This window comes from Cebus imitator, unplaced genomic scaffold, assembly GCF_001604975.1.
Source record: "Cebus imitator isolate Cc_AM_T3 unplaced genomic scaffold, Cebus_imitator-1.0 Scaffold98, whole genome shotgun sequence".
NCBI lineage: Eukaryota > Metazoa > Chordata > Mammalia > Primates > Cebidae > Cebus > Cebus imitator.
This window is the reverse complement of record NW_016107413.1, coordinates 6,045,071-6,066,055: the sequence shown is the minus strand read 5'-3', so window position 1 is coordinate 6,066,055 and position 20,985 is coordinate 6,045,071. Positions and strand designations below refer to the sequence as shown.

General features: G+C 36.5%; 1 protein-coding gene across 12 annotated transcripts in view; it reads left to right on the top strand.

Annotated features, from left to right (window-relative positions):
- ADAM22 (ADAM metallopeptidase domain 22) overlaps positions 1 to 20,985 on the top strand; it is a 253,225-nt gene that overhangs the window by 15,686 nt on the left and 216,554 nt on the right. For all 12 annotated transcript variants that reach the window (XM_017536485.1, XM_017536483.1, XM_017536480.1 and 9 more), the window contains exon 3: positions 19,880 to 19,956. In XM_017536485.1, coding sequence (XP_017391974.1) covers positions 19,880 to 19,956 — 77 coding nt within the window. The remainder of the gene's footprint in view (positions 1 to 19,879; positions 19,957 to 20,985) is intronic.

Genomic DNA, 20,985 nt, shown 5'->3' with positions numbered 1-20,985 from the left:
CCTCCTGAGTAGCTGGGATTACAGGCACGCACCACCATGCCCAGCTAATTTTTTTTGTATTTTTAGTAGAGACGGGGTTTCACCGTGTTGACCAGGATGGTCTCGATCTCTTGACCTCGTGATCCACCCACCTCAGCCTCCCAAAGTACTGGGATTACAGGCTTGAGCCACCGCACCCGGCAGAAATCTTTATGCCTTTAAAAGATCTTTATATGCTGGTTCGAATAAGAAAAATATGCCAGTAGAGAATAGGCACATTAGTATAATTAGCTTCAAGAATTTATATCTCAGTGTAAATGAAGGATCTGAAAGTAGCTTTAAGACCAGATGAAAAAGTGAGGACTTGTGGTGGTGAAGAGGCCCTACATTAAAAGGTAAAGATTAAATACAGCTGATGTGACTTTAGCTAACCTAGTATAATCCCAGGACCAAAGTAATTCCTATCTTACTTGCATGTGTTTTTATAATAGCTTTATTGAGATATAATTCACACAGTATAGAATTTACCCATTTAAAAATGGTATACAATTGAGAGTTTTTGGTGTATTCAGAGAATTGTGCACTGATTACCACAGTCAATTTTAAAACATTTTCATCACTTCAAAAAGAAATCCCATACCCATTTTCCCTAACTGCCTCCCACCCACAGCCTGGGCAGCCACTGGTCTGCTTTCTGTCTCTACAGATTTGCTTACTCTGGAGCTTTCATATAAATGGGATCATATACTATCCAGTCTTTTGTGGCTGGCTTTTTTCACTTACCATAATGTTTCCAAGTTTCATTCATGTTTTAGCATGTATCAGTATTTCATTCATTTTCATTGCTGAATAATATTTCATTATTGATCCATTCGTTTTGATGGACATTTGAGTTGTTTCCATTCTTTGGCTATTTAAAATAACGGTGCTGTGAACATGTGTGTAAAAAGTTTTTGTGGGTACATGTTGAAACGCACACACCAAAGTATCATAAAAAATACTTATTACATGCAGTGGTATACTTTTCATTCTGTTCTGTTCTATTTCATTTTCTTTAAAACACTGGCTATGGTGCACTTAAGTGATTTCAGAGTCCTTTCTGTGATGTTACCTACACCTTTAAAAACTGCCCTACAGGATTTCTTACAAGTATACTCGGAACCTCTGAGGCAGCCCTTCTCTTGGACATCTCTGGCTAAAAAGGTTTTAGAAAGTTGAACCAACATGTGTCTCCTTGTATGTTTTGTTTGTTACTTTTTGTTTCTTGTAGTTTTCCTGGCAACAGTATTAGGGACATCTGGATGGTTGTGCTACTTATCCCTTAACTGTTATATGGTATCAGTGAAATTGGCTGTGTGAGGGTGCTTGTAAAAATTTCCTCAGTTTGTTTAATATAAAAAGCTTACATTTTGAATTAATCCAAATATACAAAAAGGTAGATAGAAAAATGTAACAGACACCCTTGTAGTCACCACCCAGAATGAACAAAATTTTGTGTCTGTTTTTTCTTTCAAGAAACAAACATAGATTCAATCGATGCTCTCTTGCCCCTCTGTTTTCCCTTTCCTTCCTGGAGAAAATCATTATCTTGCAGTTGGTATGCATCCTTTCCATCTTTGTTTCTTTTTTTTTTTTTTTTGAGATAGAATTTTGCTCTTGTTGCCCAAACTGGAGTGCAATGGCATGATCTTGGCTCACTGCAGCCTCCACCTCCCAGGTTCAAGCAGTTCTCTTGCCTCTGCCTCCCACATAGCTGGGATTACAGGCACTTGCCACTATACCCAGCTAATTTTTTGTATTTTTAATAGAGGTGGGGTTTCTCCATGTTGGCCATGATGGTCTTGAACTCCTGGTCTCAGGTGATCCCCCTGCCTTGGCCTCCCAAAGTGCTGGGATTACAGGTGTCAGCCACTGCACCCAGTCTGTTTTTATACTTTCACACATACATACATATCCATAATAATATATTACTGTTTTGTGTCTATTTAAATGTATATCTTTGAGGCGTGTATATTCTTTTACCCCTCCTCAGAGTTAAATTTTTTTGATCTATTGTAATGATGTAGGTAAAAGAATTGAGTTCATCTCTTTTTATTGCTGCCTGCCTTCCCATTTTATAAACCTATTATTTATTTATCCATTCATTTTTCCATTCATCATATTTATAGCATATTTATTATGTTCTGCTGTGATAAGCAGTGTGTGCCATTTGATGTACACATTTGCATGAGTTTCTGTGAAGTATATATTTGGAAGTGAAATTGTTGATTTCTAGGGTTTGTACATTGTCAATTTTCCTGCATATTACCAAATCAAATAGTGATATGGCAATTTACCCTCTACTAGCAGTGTATGTGAATTTATGTTTTTTTTTTTTTTTGAGAAGAATCTCGCTGTGTTGCCAGGCACCAGGCTGCAGTGGTGCGATCCTGGCTCACTACAACCTCTGCCTCCTGGGTTCAAGCAATTCTCCTGCCTCAGCCTCCCGAGTAGCTGGGACTACAGGAGTGCACCACCATGCCCAGCTAATTTTTGTATTTTTTTTAGTAGAGACGGGGTTTCACCATGTTGGCCAGGATGGTCTTGATCTCTTGACCTCATGATCTGCTCGCCTCGGCCTCCCAAAGTGCTGGGATTACAGGCGTGAGCCACTGTGCCTGGCCGCGAATTTATGTTTATCTCCCTTTTCATCATTAGTTGGAATCATAAGACTTAAAAATTTTTAACAATATTGTGGGTATGAAATGGTATCTGGTTATTTTACTTTCCATTTTCCTGATGACCGATGAGGTAGAACACCTTTGGTCTATATTTCCTCTTCTGACTGGCCTGTTAATGTGTTCCCCATTTTTCAACTAGAATTTTTGTCTTTCTTCTTGTTGGTTTTTGGCATTTAAAAATATTCTGGATTATTCTCTACTATCTTTGTAGCAAATATTTATCTTTTAGTTTATGGCTTATTTTTCATTGTCCTCATGGAATCTTTGGCTTAACGTTTAATTTTTTAATGTTATCCATACAGATCCTTTCTTTAATAATTCTTGGTCTTTCTGTGTATTATTTTATTACTATGGAATTTACTGTAGTTTTAGAATGTCTTAATTTTTTACAAAATAAATTTCAGATGTAGCTTTCTTTTTACAAAAGCATTATAGAAAAGTGATTAAGTGTTAAAGGACCTAGAATTATACTGCATGGATTTAAAGTCCGCCTCTGCCACTAGCTCACTGTGTGAACTTGGCAAACACTTAACTTCTCTAATCCTGGGTTTTTACACCAATAAAATATGAATAAGAATAGTACACAGTTCATATGTTTTTGTGAGGATTAAAAAAGATAATATACATAAAACTGTAGTTGGGTGTTTGGCGTATAGAAAGACCTCAATAAATGTTAGCTCCTTATTTTATTAGCTCCTATAATTATCATTTATTGGTATAAAACTGATATTCAGTGTCTTATATATGCAAATCGCTGGATTTCTCTGTTTTCTTAAGAGCTGTGATTTGCATCAAATGCTCCAGGATGGCGGAACAATTTGCTGTCTGGTGCTAGTTTGGATCTAGCTTTGGTCTCACTGCAGGTGTTTCCAAAAACATAGCTGCCAGATTAGAGGACAACATACTCCATTTTAATAGTCTGTTTTAATTTCCTTTTTAAAAAACATGTTGTGCCTGAAATACTTCAATATGCAAATCAAAGAGAACAGACAGGTGAAGAAGAAAAGGCTTCCAAAATTTTATAGATGTAGCATTTATTATAAAAATGTTGAGTCTTCTGTGAAAATTAAGATTCCTTTGCATTTGAAATGTATGTATGGCAATGATACTGACTTTTAATACAGTTTTACAGCATATGAATACGTCAATAGCTTTATTGACGTATTCATATGCTATAAAATTCACTCTTTTAGAATATACAATTCAGTGGTTTTTAATATAAAAAGTTTGTTATTCTGAATTCGTTGTTTTTAATATAGAAGTTTGTTATTCTGAATTCGTTGTTTTTTCCTTTCTGTTCATACTCTTCTATTTTTATCATTGCGCTGTTTTTGGTATCATTGTAGACTAGTTGTGATCTTAAAATTTGCAGCTTCTTATTAACCTGGACCCAGTATTAGATGTAGCCTTCAGCTTAATGGAAAGAACTGAAGAACTTCCATGTTCTTGCAGTGGATTCCCATATTTAATAAATATTTTAATACTTATCAATCAACCATGTGTCTCTGAATCTCTAACAGTTTTAAACAAACAGTCTTTCCAAAATCTGTTATTCTGAAGTTAATTGTTTGCGATATTTCTCTTTTTCAGGAAATAATTAGGTTAGAAGAAGTCCATATGCTTTCATTTTAAGCATCATATGTTCACTGATGAAAGTGTTCAGGAAGAAAAGAGTTCCAAGTACAGATGTATTGCTGGTGGTTGTGGTGTCTCTGTGTGTGTGTGTGTGTGTGTGTGTATGTGTGTATGTATGTGTATGTAGAGTATTCATGGGACATCTCATCTCCATAAGGCCATTGGGTCACATTTAGTCCTTACATTTCACTCAATGAGAAGAGAAACAGCTATACTTTTCTCTGAACCTTCTGGCCCTTGTGCAGTTGGGTATTTCAGTTATGTTAGAGAGCTATTAATCATGCCTTTTTATAGCTCCTGTTCTCTGCAATGTGTTTTCACTAGAACTAGAGATTCTTGATTTCTTTTTTCATCATCCTATCTTTGAATAATGAGGGAACTGAGGGGATTGGCAAATATTTAATAGAATTTGGTTCTTGTTGCTTTTCTTATAAAGTTTAAACTTGCCAGCTCTGCAATTAAAATTTTTCCATTGGTTCTATTTCAGGTTAAGGCTCAGTAACTGTTTTGAGTAACACCAATGCAGTTTGTGTGTGTGTTGCAATTATTTTCTGTGATTTGATTTGTGAACTGACATCTTTTTAACTCACTCCACAAACATTTATTGAGATCCTACTATGTGGCACTGTTCTGTGCCTTTGGGATACATCAGTGAATAGAAAAAAAAAAACAACAAATTTCTTTCTTCTGGGCTTACGTTATAGCAGATAGACAAAAATATAGTAAATGATGCAATGATACATTATATGGCATGTTCAAAGATGGTAAGTACTATGGAAAACGAAAAATATAGTATGGTAATGGAGACTGTTAGTGCAGGGGAGTATAGGGAGAATACATTGTAATTTTTAGTAGGGTAGTATATTAGGCCTCAGAGAAAATGATGTTAGGAAAAGACTTGAAGGATGTGGGGAGTGAGTCATACAGGTATCTTAGGAAGAGCATTATATATAGAGAGAGCAACCAGTATGATGACCCCAAGGCCAGAGTGTACCTGTCAAATATGAATAACAAGATGACTACTCCAAAGAAGATTGCTGATGGAAGATCTTATTGGAAAATGTTCTGGAAGGAAATATTTGGAATCATCCACATCTCTCGCTGTATTTTTGGCTTCATCCTGCAGCCTCACAGTATTAGATTATCCCACCAAGGAAGAACATACAGATTTTCAGTATGGTGTCTAAATATAATCTATTCCCCTCCTCTTCCCATAATCTCACAATGTAATGCATTTGGATTCTTTGCAAGACAGTATTACTTCCATGCACTTAAATGTACTTGTATTTTATGCTTAGTACATTCATGGTTATGAATTACTCCTTTTGCAGGATGTTTTATCTGGTGTGGTTGGCAGATATTTTTAGTACTAGCCTGCCATAAAACTTACTAAATAGCAGATACTTTCTACTGTCTCTAAGAGATGAGCAGCACACTTCCAAGCTTTGAACATGTTGATATCTAGTTTCACAAATGGGAGAAATAGGACTAAATTGCATTAAGACGGAGTTTTGTTAGTGACTTAAAAAGGAAAGTAAGATTATTCAGCATTAGAACAGACTATAAATGGGGGTTGAGGAACTGTCACAGGAACTTATAGAACATGTTCAACAATTGTTTTTCAAAATGGTTTTCTGTAGATGTTTATTTCCTTACAAGTGTGGGAATAAATCATATAACTCATTGAGATTCCCTAAAGCTGAAGGTATTATTCTTCTCCATCTGCCCTATAGATAATGCCAATTCAAGTCATGTAGCCAAATGACCACCAAACTTACTAGCAAATGTCAGATGAATAAAATTAACACAGAAACACAGGTCAAAAGTATTTCAGGAGAATTAGTGGAATGCATATGCTGTTGAGAATGATAGTGCTTATATTTACTAGAGAACTCACAAGGAAACCGGTAAAGTAGTTAAACTATGTCAAAGCAACCTTTACTATGTTATAGTCCTGAGAACTACTTTTCACTTTTGACTAATTACAATTTGCAAAATAACGTTTGTTCATGTTATTGTCAGATTAACAGTTGTTAGATTTGTTTTAAATTTGTAAGTGAGCACATTCTTTGTGCCAAGCAAGGTCCCAAATGTTGGGGCTACAGAGTCACTTGGTATAGGGTTGAGAGTGGAATGGTGTAGCTATAAGCCATTCACCTCAATGCTAGAGGGATAGAGGAATTGTCATCTGGAAATGACAAGGGAAGAAAGAACAATTCTGATTCCTGAATATGACATGTTCACACTGCTTATACTTTTTTTACTCATGTGGCAGAATAACATGCCTAACATTTATGGAGCTAGAACATTCTGGGTGCTTTCTTCTTTTTTTTTTTTTTTTTTAATCTTGCGGTGTTTCCCAGGCTGGATCAAACTCGTGGGCTCAAGTGTTCCTCCCCCCTCAGCCTCCCCAGTAGCTACAACAACAGGCACCAGCCGCTGCACCTGGCTCTTTCTGTGCATCTTACATGTATTCAGTCTTCACAGCAATCCTCAGAGGTTGATACTGTTTTTCCCATTTAATAAATAGTGAAACTGAGGTACAGAGAGCTTAAATAATGCCCAGGATCATTCAGTTTAGGAAGGGGTGAAGCTAGGTTTTGAACACAGAAAATTTGCCCCAGTATCTGGAGTTCTAACCACTATCCTATGCAGCTTTTCATAAGTGACTGCTCACAGCTTTAAAACAGAGGGAAAACTCTTGTACAAAGCAATGAAGCATGGGATTGTATTGTCTTGTATGACAGTCACATATCTTTCAAGATAATAAAAATTTGTTGGTAGGGCCATATCTTCCTCAGAGTCCATTTTGGTTCTCCTGGAGTCCTGTGCACACAGTAGGGGTTCAGGACTTGGTGATCATAGTAGAGATGGTGAGGCATGCAGGGAGGCCAGAGAAGGACAAAAAGGACAGCCTGATTGCAGTGTGCTAAGGATGGCCCATCAGGGAAAGTTTTAGTCAGGAGCCTTTGCCAGGAGGCAGCTTCCCAAAAACCCAGTGGGGGAAGTTCAGAGTGACAACCCACCCAGTTTCGGAAGCAAATAAGATCTCCTAGGGTATCATTTGATAAATTAAATGAAAAGTGACTTCCGTGTTACTTTGAAAGTATTCATTTGCCTCAGAGCGACAGGAAGTTAAAAAAACTATTATAAAACATAGAAAGAATGACTGTGCCTGGCCTTTTTGTTTTGTACAAAAGAATCAAGATATCTTATAGGAATCCTTTCTTTAACCCAGCATGTCAAATGTACGGAAGCCTCATTAAACTGTACTAATTTGCTCCCAGTAGAGGCAAGAATTACACAGTTTGATTTATTCAGCATTGTATCAAAACACGTCAATAGCATATAGACCTGAGTCACATATGGAACATACAGAAAACAGTATCTGAGCCTTTGTGTGTACACAGTTTTGTTAAGGCTGAGCAGCTAATGAGAGGGAAGGAATGAATGGCTCTCCTCTAGCTAGTGGCTCCAGATCTCCACCATCCTGTGATGGCTTCTTGTAATTTTATTCATCTTTTATGTTTCTGATACTGTTGGGATCAAGTTCATGAGCCTTTGGTATGAAATTTTTTCTATTAAGAGCTGAGTTCATGCCAGTGAAGAAAAGAGTTTTGAGAGTAAGGGTTTTATTCCCTTTAAATATTCAGATGTAAGGTCATAAAACTAATTATGTATCAGCAAGGTTATATTCATACATATTTTTTCTTGTAGCAAGATATATTTCAGAGCTAAGGGTAGTCTTCATGTGATTCTGACTTTACATCACTAGACACTGTTACTGTGTCTCAAGTCTGTAAGACCCTTCCGTGATGATCTATATCCTATCTCCCTCATTTAGAGCGCAGTTGTTTCTCCTATTTCTGGCTCTTCTGAGCTGGGCCTAGTACTAGAAAGTTTGCTTATTTTAAGTGGTAATTATCTTCCAGGTTACAGTTGGCTACAAGCTTTTCCTGCCATAATGTATACACTTGCACACACAAGCACTGTTGGATGTATAAGGGATAATATGACTTGATTTGTGCAGTTTTTCTATGTCTCCTATTAATGGTATCTCTTAGGATTTCCTGCTTTCAAAGATGATTTAGAGTCAGTGTATTTTAAAAAGGCATTTCACTTTTCTAGGGAAAGTAATGCTAAGGATTAGGTAACAAGATTTATTTATTTATTTTTTTAATCACAGGAGCTAATAGTGACAAGCTCCAATAAGTAATAGAATTATAAATAAAATTAATTTCTAGAGTCTCTTTCATTACCTTTGTCTAACATAATAATTTCATTATTTTTCAACCACTTAGGTGTTTTTATTAGAACATGTTTGAAAAATTGTACTCATTTAATTTTTTTAGATTCAGATGTGTTTGAAGTTGGAATACTATATACCAGATACAGGTAATGCAGTACCTATAACAAAAATTTTCTTTTTGGATGTTAGTATTTTCTTTCAAACATGAATTGTAGATGGATTCTTTCAACTCTCCTGGAACTCAAGGGCAAAGAGTTACTCTTCAAAGCAGCTTGGAGACACTAGCTGGTAGTATGTGGAAGCCTCTGAGTTTAAGAATTTGGGGGCAGATTTATGTCATACTGAATCCCTGTTGAAGATTTTTGCTCTTTTCTAGCTTATGTGTGCGTTGCAAGACTACCTCGTTTTAAGACATGGTTTTCTCAGAGAGGGCTGGTAGTCTATTCTCTCTCTCTCTTTCTCTCTCTCACAGACACGCACTCCCATCTTCTCCTTTCCTTACTGTGGTAATTAAGACATCTATAGGTAGTGTGTTCTTCCTACCAGTCTTCATTGTAGCCAATTGGCAAACAAACAAAAAAAATGACAAATTTTGCAGTGGTTCTTGTCTGTATAATTCTCTCATTTGGTGTCCCAGTGAAGAAAGCTTTTAGTTAAAAGAACGAAAGGAAGAAAGTCTCTGGTGGTTGACTGTCAAGTCATAGGTGAAAACTCGTTGTTTGCATATCCTTAAGATTAGGGACTTAAGTGCTTTTATTTTTCTCTTCTTTTTCAGCAGGTGCTTTGCTTTTAGGTTATTTCTTGACTGTGTCCTTGGAAAACTTTTAGATGAGTGAGATATGTTAGTATAGAAGGCATATAGTCCCATGTTCAGAGTTTTAAACATAGTTGCATAGTTTATTATATGTAAATGTGTGAGCAGAACATCCTTTAGAATTATATGTTTCATTCTTTAGTTCTAAGAGAGAAAAGGCCTTTATACACCATGTGAAATTATTTCCCAAAGGAAATGCTATGGAATTCCTATGTGCTAGCTGTTTATCATGGGATTTTGTACAATGCTATTTTCTATTTTTCTGTCTTCAAACACTTGGAGCTAGCCCTTTAGTAAAAGTGAGCCTTTACTTTCAGATACCTCTAATGTTTATAAGCAAATGAAATCAAGCAAAGAAAAATCCATTAATATTACAGAACTGAGTGAAGTAAACCTTGTTCTGAGGAACTCACCATTCTTAATTTTATTATTTGGACATGGCCTACTTCTGAAGTTGCCTCCAGGAGAGATTGTGACCCAGCTGGCGGAGACAATTCTTATTTCTAATTCTGCTTTTAAAAGTACCTGATTGAGAGCTAAACTGACTAGTTATTCGTTTGAGAGTGTAGTGGCTTGACAGCCACTTACTCTTTTTTCCTCCTCTCCTCTTTTTACCTTTTATTTAGCTTTTGATAGTTACATTATTCTCTGCAATGAGCTTTTATATACGCTCTTTACCATAAAGAAAAATGTTAAGTGTTTTTCTCACAGCATTCTATGACTATTTTCAGTTCACATATGGGGAAAAACAAGATGAAGATAAAAGTTTTTCTAATTCTAAATGAAATACCAAGCCAATAGTGGGGCTGGGAGAGCTGTCATCTCATTTCTCCCAGGCCTTTCCTGTACCTCAAAAGAGTATCTATTTCCCAGGGCTGATTTGTCTGAGGGATTTTTGTTTGCTGATTTTGTTGCATCTAAATGTTAGAGTTCCTTGCACTCAGATTTAATTATAGCTTGAGATAACTATACTATTTTGTATTGTTCTCAGCCTACTAAGTGTCTTAAAGGTCTGCTTTGACTTTCAGGATTATGTAAGTAAGCATTTTCTTGTTCAGGCCTTAAATTGAAGGCCTAGTAATGGGCAGTTAATGGCCAAGATGATGGAGAGACTGATTTATCAGAAGATAGCTGAAGCATAAATAGGTAATGAGGCTGCCTGACTTCCTGAATGGAGATGAGAAAGTAGGAGCTGGTGCCAGTGTCAGCATAGTCTGTCTTTGCCCCTGGTTTGTTGGAGCAGGGGTCACTGGAGAGAAAGGACCTTCGCAGCCAGGGAATCACAAGAGTCCAGGGCTTTTAGTGCCCTCAGAACTGGCAACTTAACAGGTTAAATTTAGGGAATGCCTTTCAAAAGTTCATCATCTTATCCAAGGAAAGCCATTCTTTCGTGGCATGTGTAGCCTTTGTCTAGGAATTCCTGGGTAGTGAGATATCCATGTTGTAATCACTGTCCTAGGAAATGTTTGCATCAGTTGTGGTATCGTTTGGCTGTGTCCCCATCCACTTCTCATCTTGAATTGTAGTTCCCATAATCCCAACATGTCATGGTGGGAGGTAATTGAATGGTGGGGCTGCTTACTCCATGTTATTCTCGGGATGGTGAGTGAGTTCTCATGAGATCTGATGGTTTTCTAAGGGACATTTCCCCTACTTCACTCTGCACTTCTTGCTGCTGCCGTGTGAAGAAGGATGTGTTTGCTTCCTCTTCTGCCATGATTCTAAGTTTCCTGAGGCCTCCCACCCCTGTGAACTGAGTCAGTTAAGCCTCTTTCCTTTATATATTACCCAGTCTCAGGTATTTCTTTATAGCAGTATGAGAACAGATGAATACAAGTAAAATTTTTCATGTCAAATAAAATAAATAGCAAGAATGGAAATTTGACTTGGAAAGCAAGTATAAGTAGATGAGGATTCCATGGGAATTGGCCATTCTTTAGACACACATGGAGTAGCTCTTTAAAAAATATGGGCTTAGAGCCCAAAGTGGAGAGATTACTTGAGCTCAGGAGTTTGAGACCAGCCTGGGCAATGTAGTAAGATTCTGTCTCGAAAATAATAAAAATACCATGGGAATTCCAATATTTCGCACCTTTTCCCTTTTTTTTTTTTTGTAAAGTATATTGAGGTTCTACTGTGAGAAAATGTGCCAAAGTGCTTATAGAGATGTTGGCCCTTACTTTAGCTGGAAAGATCCTCTGATTGAATTTCTTTTTCTTCCGTTTGGCTTTCCCTACCTCATTTCCCCCTTTTAGAAAAGGCCTTTTAAAACTTGTTATTTTGGTTGAACTCAACAACAAAATTTAGGTAGTAAATTGTCACAAGAACATATATTTTACTTGTAAGAAATAATGCAGGAATTTAGTAAGTAAATATTTAGTTTTGAAAGTTAAACATTTTGTCATAAATAGTGAAGGAAAGGGAAGGGAGCTATTTATTGAAATCTGTTATCACAAAGGTCTTTAATCCATTTTTATGGCTTTCAGGATAAGGAGTACATTTCTTAGGTTGGTTTAGAATATTGCTTTTCAACCATTGGCTATACCTTATAATGACATGGATAGCTCTTTAAAAAATATTGATGCCTGGGATCCGCTGCAGACCAAGTGTATCAGAATCTCTGAATTTGAGGCACAGGCATTAGTATTTTGTAAAAAGTTTCCCAAGTCAGGCTGGGTGTGATGGTTCATGCTTGCAATCCCAACTAATTCGGAGACTAAGGTAGAATTCCTTGATCCCAGGATTTTGAGGCTGCATTGAGCTATGATAGCACCTGTGAATAGCCACTACACTCCAGCAAGATTCTGTCTGTACAAAAGAATTAGAAAATAAAAATAGCCAAGTATGGCAGCACATGCCTATACTCCCAGCTACTCAGGGGTCTGAGGTGGCAGGATCACTTAAGTCCAGGAATTTGAGGTAACAGTGACCTGTGATTGCACAACTGCACTTCAGATTGGGGAAAAGAATGTGACCCTATCTCTAAAGGAAAAAAAAAAAGCTTCCCAAATGTATTAGTCTGTTCTCATATTGCTATAACAAAATACTGAAAACTGGATAATTTATAAGAAAAGAGGTTCAGTTGGCTATGGTTCTGCAAACTGTACAGGCTTTTGCTTCTGGGGAGACTTCAGGAAACTTCAAATTATGGCAGAAGGTGAAGGGGAAGCTGGCATGTCTTACATGGTCAGAGCAGGAAGAAGAGAGAGAGAGAAGGGGGAGATGCTACACATTTTTAAACAGCCAGAGCTCCTGAGGACTCACTCACTATCACAAGAACTGCAAGGAGGAAAGTCCACCCCCATGATCTAGTCACTGCCCACCAGGCCTCTCCTCCAACGTGGGGATTGCAATTCCATGTGAGATCTGGGTGGGAATTCAAATCCAAACTATATCACCAAAGAAGTCTAATGTGGAACTAGGATTGAGAATAACCAGTTTAGAAGTTCTTTGATATACTTCCAGCTTGATCTTCCATTATAGAGCAGTAATATATAGCGTGCCTTGTAATTTCCTGATTGTACTGTGCTGTTTGCCATTTTTGTACCTTTGTTGTTCCTTTTTCCTGGTGTGCTTTCCCTTACATTGTCAATCTGAGGAGCACCAGTGCATTCCTCTGTATCCCTACAGTCAAAGGACTGCTGTTGTATTTTATATATATATATATATATATATATATATATATATATATATCTATTGTTAGACTTATACTCATTTTGTAATAATTTATTTAGTAGCCTCGTTTTTTGACTTTGAATTTCCTAAGTGCAAGGGCCATATCCAACTCATCTTTCTTTCACATGGCCTAGTATGGTCGGCACTAAAAGTGTTGTATGGACTATCACTTATTAAATTGTTACAGGAAATCTACAAAGTGTGTATTATTATTTTTGCTCTTTAAGAGATGAGGACTTTCAGTTCAGAGACATGAAACAACCTGCTCTAGTTTATTCCACTGGTAAATGGAAGACCCAGAATTCAACTGCAGCTCAGCTCTGTAAAGTTTGTTCTTTAAAAATTGTGCTATTTTGTTTTGTTTCATTTTTTTTTAAAATGTCCTGTTGCCAGGCACTGTTCTGGTTCTTGTAATACTAAATGCAGATGGTTGGATTTCAAGAACAGTTTGGTTAAAGATAATGTGTAAATTAGATACAATATATAATCAGCTTATGGAAACTATGGATGTTGCTGAGATGGAGAAGGGAGAGTAACATGGAGTCATAAGTATAAAAATACAGACAGAAAACCTTAATGTTCTTAAATATATCACACCAATTTACATATAGATAGACCTGTTGGGTAGAACTGCCTGTTAACAGATGCCATTGCAATACAGTTCTGCTTCACAAAGTTAATCCCATACCTTGATGTGGCCACAACAAATTCTAGAATGAGAAACCTTCATCTGAATAGAGATATAATATCAATCTTTTGCCAGAAGTTTTCATAAGGCGATGGTGATTTTTCAGTTGCCTTTTCTGATGTAGAAAAGAGGGATCATATGTACAAGCCATATTTGCTATTGACATATATATTTTTTTAATTGAACTGAAAATGTTAGACTTCCAAGAATTATACTTTTGGTTTTTTAAAACTGAGATGAAGCAGTTAAATGGCAAATACATGTTTAGGACACAGTACCTAAAGATTCTGTTATATGCGTTAAACCTTTCTTTTTAATAATATTAATTACTTTCACAGTTATCTTATTGTATACTACCATTTGATTGGTAATATTCCCATCCCATTGGTAAGCATTGATTTGTTATTCAGGTTGGACTTAATTAAAAACCTAAAGTACCTCGTTTTTCTCCTTGTGTCAGAGTTCTGATTCTATCATGAATGTTGTACAGCCAACTTTGCTTTAAAAATTGGTTATGAATAAGGCAGTCTTAAGAGTTCCGTTTTGTTTGCTCTCTGGGATAGGTAGGTTGGACTTGGTTCACTGACTCTAGAAGATATGAGGAGAAGAGGACAGGCTGTGAAGAAGCAAAATGCATGAGGAATATGAGTGTTATATTAATTTCAAATTTTAATTTCATCTGTTGCCCATGAATAATAATCAGGCTCCAATCTGGGGTTTGTATCAGGTTCTTCAGGTCCTAAAATTCTATGCTTCATTTTCGCATTTAGAAATTAGAATTATGTTTATATTATATTGATTTATTAAGAATTCCTGCCATCTAGAGAGTTATTTTATATTTTTCCATTATTCCCCTGAATCTTTTGTTTCACAATTTCTATAAATGTTAGCCTGTTTGCTTGTCTCAGTCCCTAAAACACATACATACTAAATACACATACTTTACCATATCCATGTAATTTTTTTTCATTAAAAGATGGATTTCAATGTAATATTTTTAACTATAATTCTGAGTTTGTAAGGTTGTTATCAAATTGACCTTAGGACATGTGCCGTGAGTCAGCTGTGGTCATGTTGTTGACTTTTGGATGAAAATGGAGTTGTGAAGATTGTTTTTTATGTTTTGATTTTCTTGTTATATCTTCTAAAAATGCTCTTTAGAGCATTGTCATGATACTGAGAAGACTTCTATTATAATAATTTTTCATTAGAACCCAGTAAAACCTGCAAGTACCTCCAAGCTATAGAATGAAAGCAAAGGTTCAAATATAATGAAAAAGGCCTACCAGGAGTTGAGATGCCTACTCTGCCACCAAATATGTGACTTTTGCCCCTGCTGGCCTCAGTTTCCCTATTTATAAACAGAATCTTGTATTATATGAGCTGTAGGAATTCTCAGTGTTATTCTGTGATACCTGAAGTACTTGTTTAATAGTTTTTAAAGTCATCATTCTTGTGTAGTAATTTGAAAGAGCTCATTTCTGCAAAATTATGTTTTTCTAGTATCTCAGAGAGGTATTACTACTTTTTAATCTTCAGCTTACAGTTAATAAATATTAGAACTTTTCCTTGGCGATATCTTAGCCTGTTTCTCCCACCAAAGGAAAATATTGATACTATATTGATTCTCTCTTCTCAAACATACCCTTTTTTCTTCAACTAAAATGGTAGGGTCTACGAGTAACTTTCTGAGAGCCATCCTGGCTCACTTCAGTGGTGTTAAATGATAAGCCTGATAATATACCAATTCATTGTAATTCTACTTACTTTATTCCTTCTCCAAGATAACTTTAAGAAGCAACCAGGCCGGGCATGGTGGTTCATGCCTGTAATCCCAACACTTTGTGAAGCTGAGATGGGCACATCACGAGGTCAGGAGATCGAGATCATCCTGGCTAACACAGTGAAACCCCATCTCTACTAAAAATACAAGATGGTGGCATGCACCTGTAGTCCCAGCTACTTAGGAGACTGAGGAAAGAGAATCTCTTGAACCCGGGAGGTACAGGTTGCAGTGAGCAGAGATTGTGCTACTGCACTCCAGCCTTGGCGACCGAGTGAGACTCTGCCTCAAAAAAAAAAAAAAAGAAAAAAGAAAAAAAAAGAAACCATATTTCTTCTCTTTGGCCTATTTATAAGCCAGAAACATGGGGAAGGTAGGTTTCTGAGTGTTGGAAGGCTACACAAAATGCAGAGAAACCAGGCTCACTTTTATTTTAGTGATCACCACTGCAAGTTTGGTTTGACTGGGGAGTCCTGTGTTTTCAGTTTGATACTTAAGGCCTTATGAGTTTCAGTCTTGCTGCTGGAAGTGTCTTGGTTTTAGCCAAACCATGGAGGAAAGTGACATTGAATACTGATGCAATCAACTCATTGGAGCTGCTTTTCAAAATGTTCAGGGGCAATACCAGTGACACTCTTTTAGGATTCCTGTTGTCCCTATAACACATTAGCAGAAACTTAGTTGCCTGAAAAAAACAGAAATTTATTGTCTATAGTTCAGAGGTCAGAAGCCTGAAATGGATCTTATAAGGATAAGATGAAGTATTGGCAGTGCTGTGCTCCTTTTGGAGGCCCGAAGGGAGATTTTTTCCTTTTCTTTTCTGGTTTCTAGAGGCTGCTGCCCGCATGCCTTGATTCTTGCCCTCTTCCTCTTATCACTCTGATCTCTACTTCCATCATCATATCTTCTTCTCTGATTTTAACCCCTTTGCCTTCCACTTATAAGGACTCATTTGATTAGATTGAGCCCATCCAGACAATCCAGGATAATCTCCTTAAGTCAAGGTCTTTAACACTATATGCACAGTCCCTTTTTCCGTGTGAGGAAACATGTTTGTAGGTTTTGGATATCAGGGCATAGGCATATTTAGGGGTCATTATTCTCTCTACCATAGATTCTTTCTAGTTATTAATGTTGTTACCTGGATGTTACTTCCTTCTGGAGGCCTTCTAGGACACCGTTAGACCTCCATCTTCCCTGGTCATTCTTGACAGCATTTCCCTGTTTTATTAAGTCTGAGAATAGTAAGTTTATTTTCTAAACATTTTTAATTTAATTGTTTATTTTCTGTATCCTCTGCTATCACATAAACTCCACAGGAGCAGAAACATGATCAGTTTTCTTCACTACTTTGTCCCCTAAATCCAAATAGCTCCTAGGACTTGGTAGAATCTCAAAAGAAGGTTATTGAGTGAAGTATAATTTAAAAATAAGAAAAAAATGTTATTGAATAAATCAATCTGTATACAGACTAAGGAGGCTTGCCTTATATTGAAACTATGTTAACATACTCCTGTTCCTATTACTATCAATAATGCAAACATTTTTACTAACCAGTAGTTAAGTTTTCTGTCAGTGAATTTTTTTTTTTAATGTAAATACATGAGTTTCTCTTTGGGACATCACTGAGATCAATAAAACAAGATACCAGATGTAAAATGGAGCTGCAGGAAAAAAGAAAATAATTAAAATTAATGTAGATAGTAAATACTTTGCCAAACAGAATGTTAACATTACCTCAATCCAAGCTGTAACCATGATATCAAGGTGAATGACATGTGGTCCTTACCTTGTTCAACACAAATTTGCAACATTAATATTTCTGATTCAAAGGAAATTGAGATAAGAGCATCAATAGTCCTACAAGAAGAATGGAAGAGGGAGAGGTTCATTTTAACTGAAACATCAATTCTGATAAGCAGAGGCCCTTCCGAAAATATGGTTGTTAGCACTCTAGGAAACTCAAGGAGCTTTAGGTAGAAGGAGTGATGTTATTTATTGACATGGCATTAAAAGCAACTCTGATGGAAAGAGTGCCTCTATAAGCAGGTAATTTATAGCTGTTCAGTTGTACATTTATACATCCAGGGAATTGATAACTACCTTCAAATGAATCAGGCAATCAGGAGATTAACTGAGTACCTGGTCAGTACTGAGTCCTGTAGTGAGGAGGAGAGGAGGCTAGAATTGGTTGGAAAGGTTTCATGCAAGAGGGGTGCTATGCAGTGAATTGTGCCCTCCCCAAATTTATATGTTGAAGCTCTAACCCTCAACATGACCATGTTTGGAAATGGGGGACCTTTAGGAGGTCATTAAGATTACATGAGGTTGTAAGGGTGGGACCCTAATTTAGTATGACTGGTGTCCTTATAAGAAGATGAAGAGACACAAGGCATGTACACTTACAAATAAAAGGCTATGTGAGGACACACAGAAAATGGCCATCTGCAGGCCAAGGAGACAGGCCTCTGGAGAAACCAAATCCACCAACACCTTAACCTTGGACTTCTAGGCTCCAGAACTGTGAGAAAGTAAATTTCTATTTAACACACCCGGTCTGTGGTATTTTGTTTTGGCAGTCCTAGATGACTACAGGTGGAACTTGATCTAAATCTTGAAGGATGAGTAGGGCCATTTCTGGGAAACAGCTTTGGTGAAAGGTCTAGTTCAGAAAAGGGCTCAGCAAAATTAATGAATGAAAAAACCACAGAAAGTGTTGGAATGAACACAGCTTTTGAACTAAAGAATAGAAGAGAGAACTGACTGTGGGTGGGCTATGGGTAGGTGCTTGTGCACCATTATGCCTGGGGTGGGGAAGGTGATTATGGAAGATTCTGAAATCCAGGGAAAAGGTTTTTTGTTTTTTGTTTTTGTTTTTGTTTTGTTTTGGCTATATTAGAAAACCTAGGGCTTACATTTGAGGTTTTGATAAGGAGTCACCTTTAAAAGATCTGAGGGATATGATACGTGGTAGAGGTGTAAATGAAGAGTAAGCTGCACCTCCAAGAACTACCATAAAAAAAGAAAACAAAGTTTAGTCGATGCTGGGTATTAGCTGAGAAGAGTTAGGAGTTATGGTTGAATGGTTAATGAGGCTGAGAGGTACCCAGGTAGTTGTTAAATTTTGAGGTTTTATGAGGGTTAGAATGTATTAGCAACAGAGGTACAGGATTGTCCCATACCTAACTTCTTTAAAATAGGAGAACAGACTTTAAAACAGAAGAATTATCCTTCCTTTCCAAAAAGCTGTATTATTACTAATCAGACTCTATCCTTTCACCTAATCTCATAGTTTAATGTATGTGAAATTTCAGGGATGGTTGAGGTCCCCTGTGGCCCCACAGAAACCTAAGATGTCCCTTCCTGGGATACCCTGGTTCTCAGGGAGCAGCAGCACTGTTGGCCTCACATACTATGTGCAGTTGCTCATGTGGCTTTTAATTTCTAAAATAATGTTTGTCACATGTTTTTCATTTGAGTAATTGTACATGTTTATTTTAGAGGTTTGGATACTGTAGAAACATAAACACAAAAATTTCCAATAATTTGCATTCCTACTGTTTGGATATAGCTATTATTTGTATTTAGTGAATCAAATGGAACACACAGTTTTTCTTCCTTTTTTCTTTTCAATTAATACACATGAGTGTTCAGTATGCAAGTATTAATGTTATTGGAAACACTATATATTTTAGTTAAGAGTCCCTTGTTCTCTCTGGGAGTTCCTAGGATAGCATAGGAAATAATGATTTTTTTTTTTAACAAAAGAACATTTTGATAGGGCATACTGACAATAGATGTGCAGAGATTCAATTTTGTTTTAAGGAAGATGTGGAAACCTTGATGAAATTAGGTCTGGTAAATTAGAACTGAAATACTATTTTTAAAGTATGTCTTCATGATAAATGAAAAAGGTTTTTTTGGGAGGTTTATATATCTTCTTTCTAAATAGATCATATTCACCATGTTATTTTATTCTTGAATTGAGCATATCTTACTTATTTTTATTCCAAATGTACAAAACTTCATTTTAAAGGAGCTAGTCACTTAAAATCAGATAAGATGAATGAAGTGCAGTCATCTTGGAAATGAAATACTTAACCACTTGAGGTAAACTAGAAAAGTAGGGCACTTGGCCTCCTTGATCGGGTGGTAATTTACTTCAGATTGGTGAATACTTGGCTTCTAAGAAGGTGTAAATTTTGTTTTCACTGATTCTCCATGTTGAATTATTTTCTTATGAGACTGTAAGTGTTTTGAAATAATCATAAGAAAGACTAATTGTCTGATTAATATGGCTGCATAATAAATACCTTTTATCTTTTTGGTATTATAGTTGACTCACGTCGACCGAGCAAGCTTCCAGGTTGATGCCTTTGGAACATCGTTCATTCTCGATGTCGTGCTAAATCAGTAAGTGTTGAGCTGGACTTGCTTTTGTCAGATACACACTGAATCCTCTTTCTTATCCATTTGTAAAGTTTTTTCTTACTATATTTTACTTCACCTTTCTATGCCAGTTAAATATTATATTTGAAACTGTACTTACTGACGGTAGGTTATGAAGTCTGGCAGATAATAAGAAATATATATTCATTTGAAATCAAATAGCTATAATACATTTAAGAATGTAGAATGAAAGGCAGGAGTTACCCCAATATTTTGTGTAAGAATATATAATAAGTTTCCTATGAATGACAGTAAATTATGAAAAGAATACTTTGGGTATAGAAGTATCTTCCTTGAGAACAGCAGGAAAGAGAAAGTTGTACTTTTTGATTAATGATTCAGAGGATTGGCTGCATGATATGTGATGCTAAATAATACTTGGTGTTTGTTAGATGCTTTGATGTGGTGGTGTATTTCTGTGAGGTTTCTGGTACTGGGATTCTCCTGTGAATACAAAATAATTTTACAAATAGTTGTCTACCTAGAATTTTAGGTTTGGAGAGTGCTTTTAGTATGTTGCTGGATTTAATCTCTTACATTTGGTCTAAGTTTAATGTTTAATAAATCTGGTTAGTTAATGTTCACTTTTCTTAACAAAAGGGTTTTTATCCTTCTTCTTATCATGGGCAAGTGGGCAGAGACCAGGGTTCTGCCAGGCTCATGCTTCTGAGCTGGGCAGCATTGGGCCATCGTTTTCTGGAAGCATTTCTACAACATCTCAGGAAGAAAGTCTGAGGTCAGAAATTCAGACAGAGAGACCAAGAATGAGAATTAGAGTCTAAGTTGTCTGCAATTGAGAACCAGCTAGATGGAAGACTGTCAATTTAAAAAGGCATTTAAGAGGCAAGACTTAGGACCATACTAACTGGATAGGTAGCCATTAGCCACTTGTGGTTGTTTAAATTTAAATTAATTCATTCAAATAAAATTTAAAAATCTGTCCTTCAGTTGAATTAGCCACATATTAAATGCTCAACAACCCTCTCTGCCTTC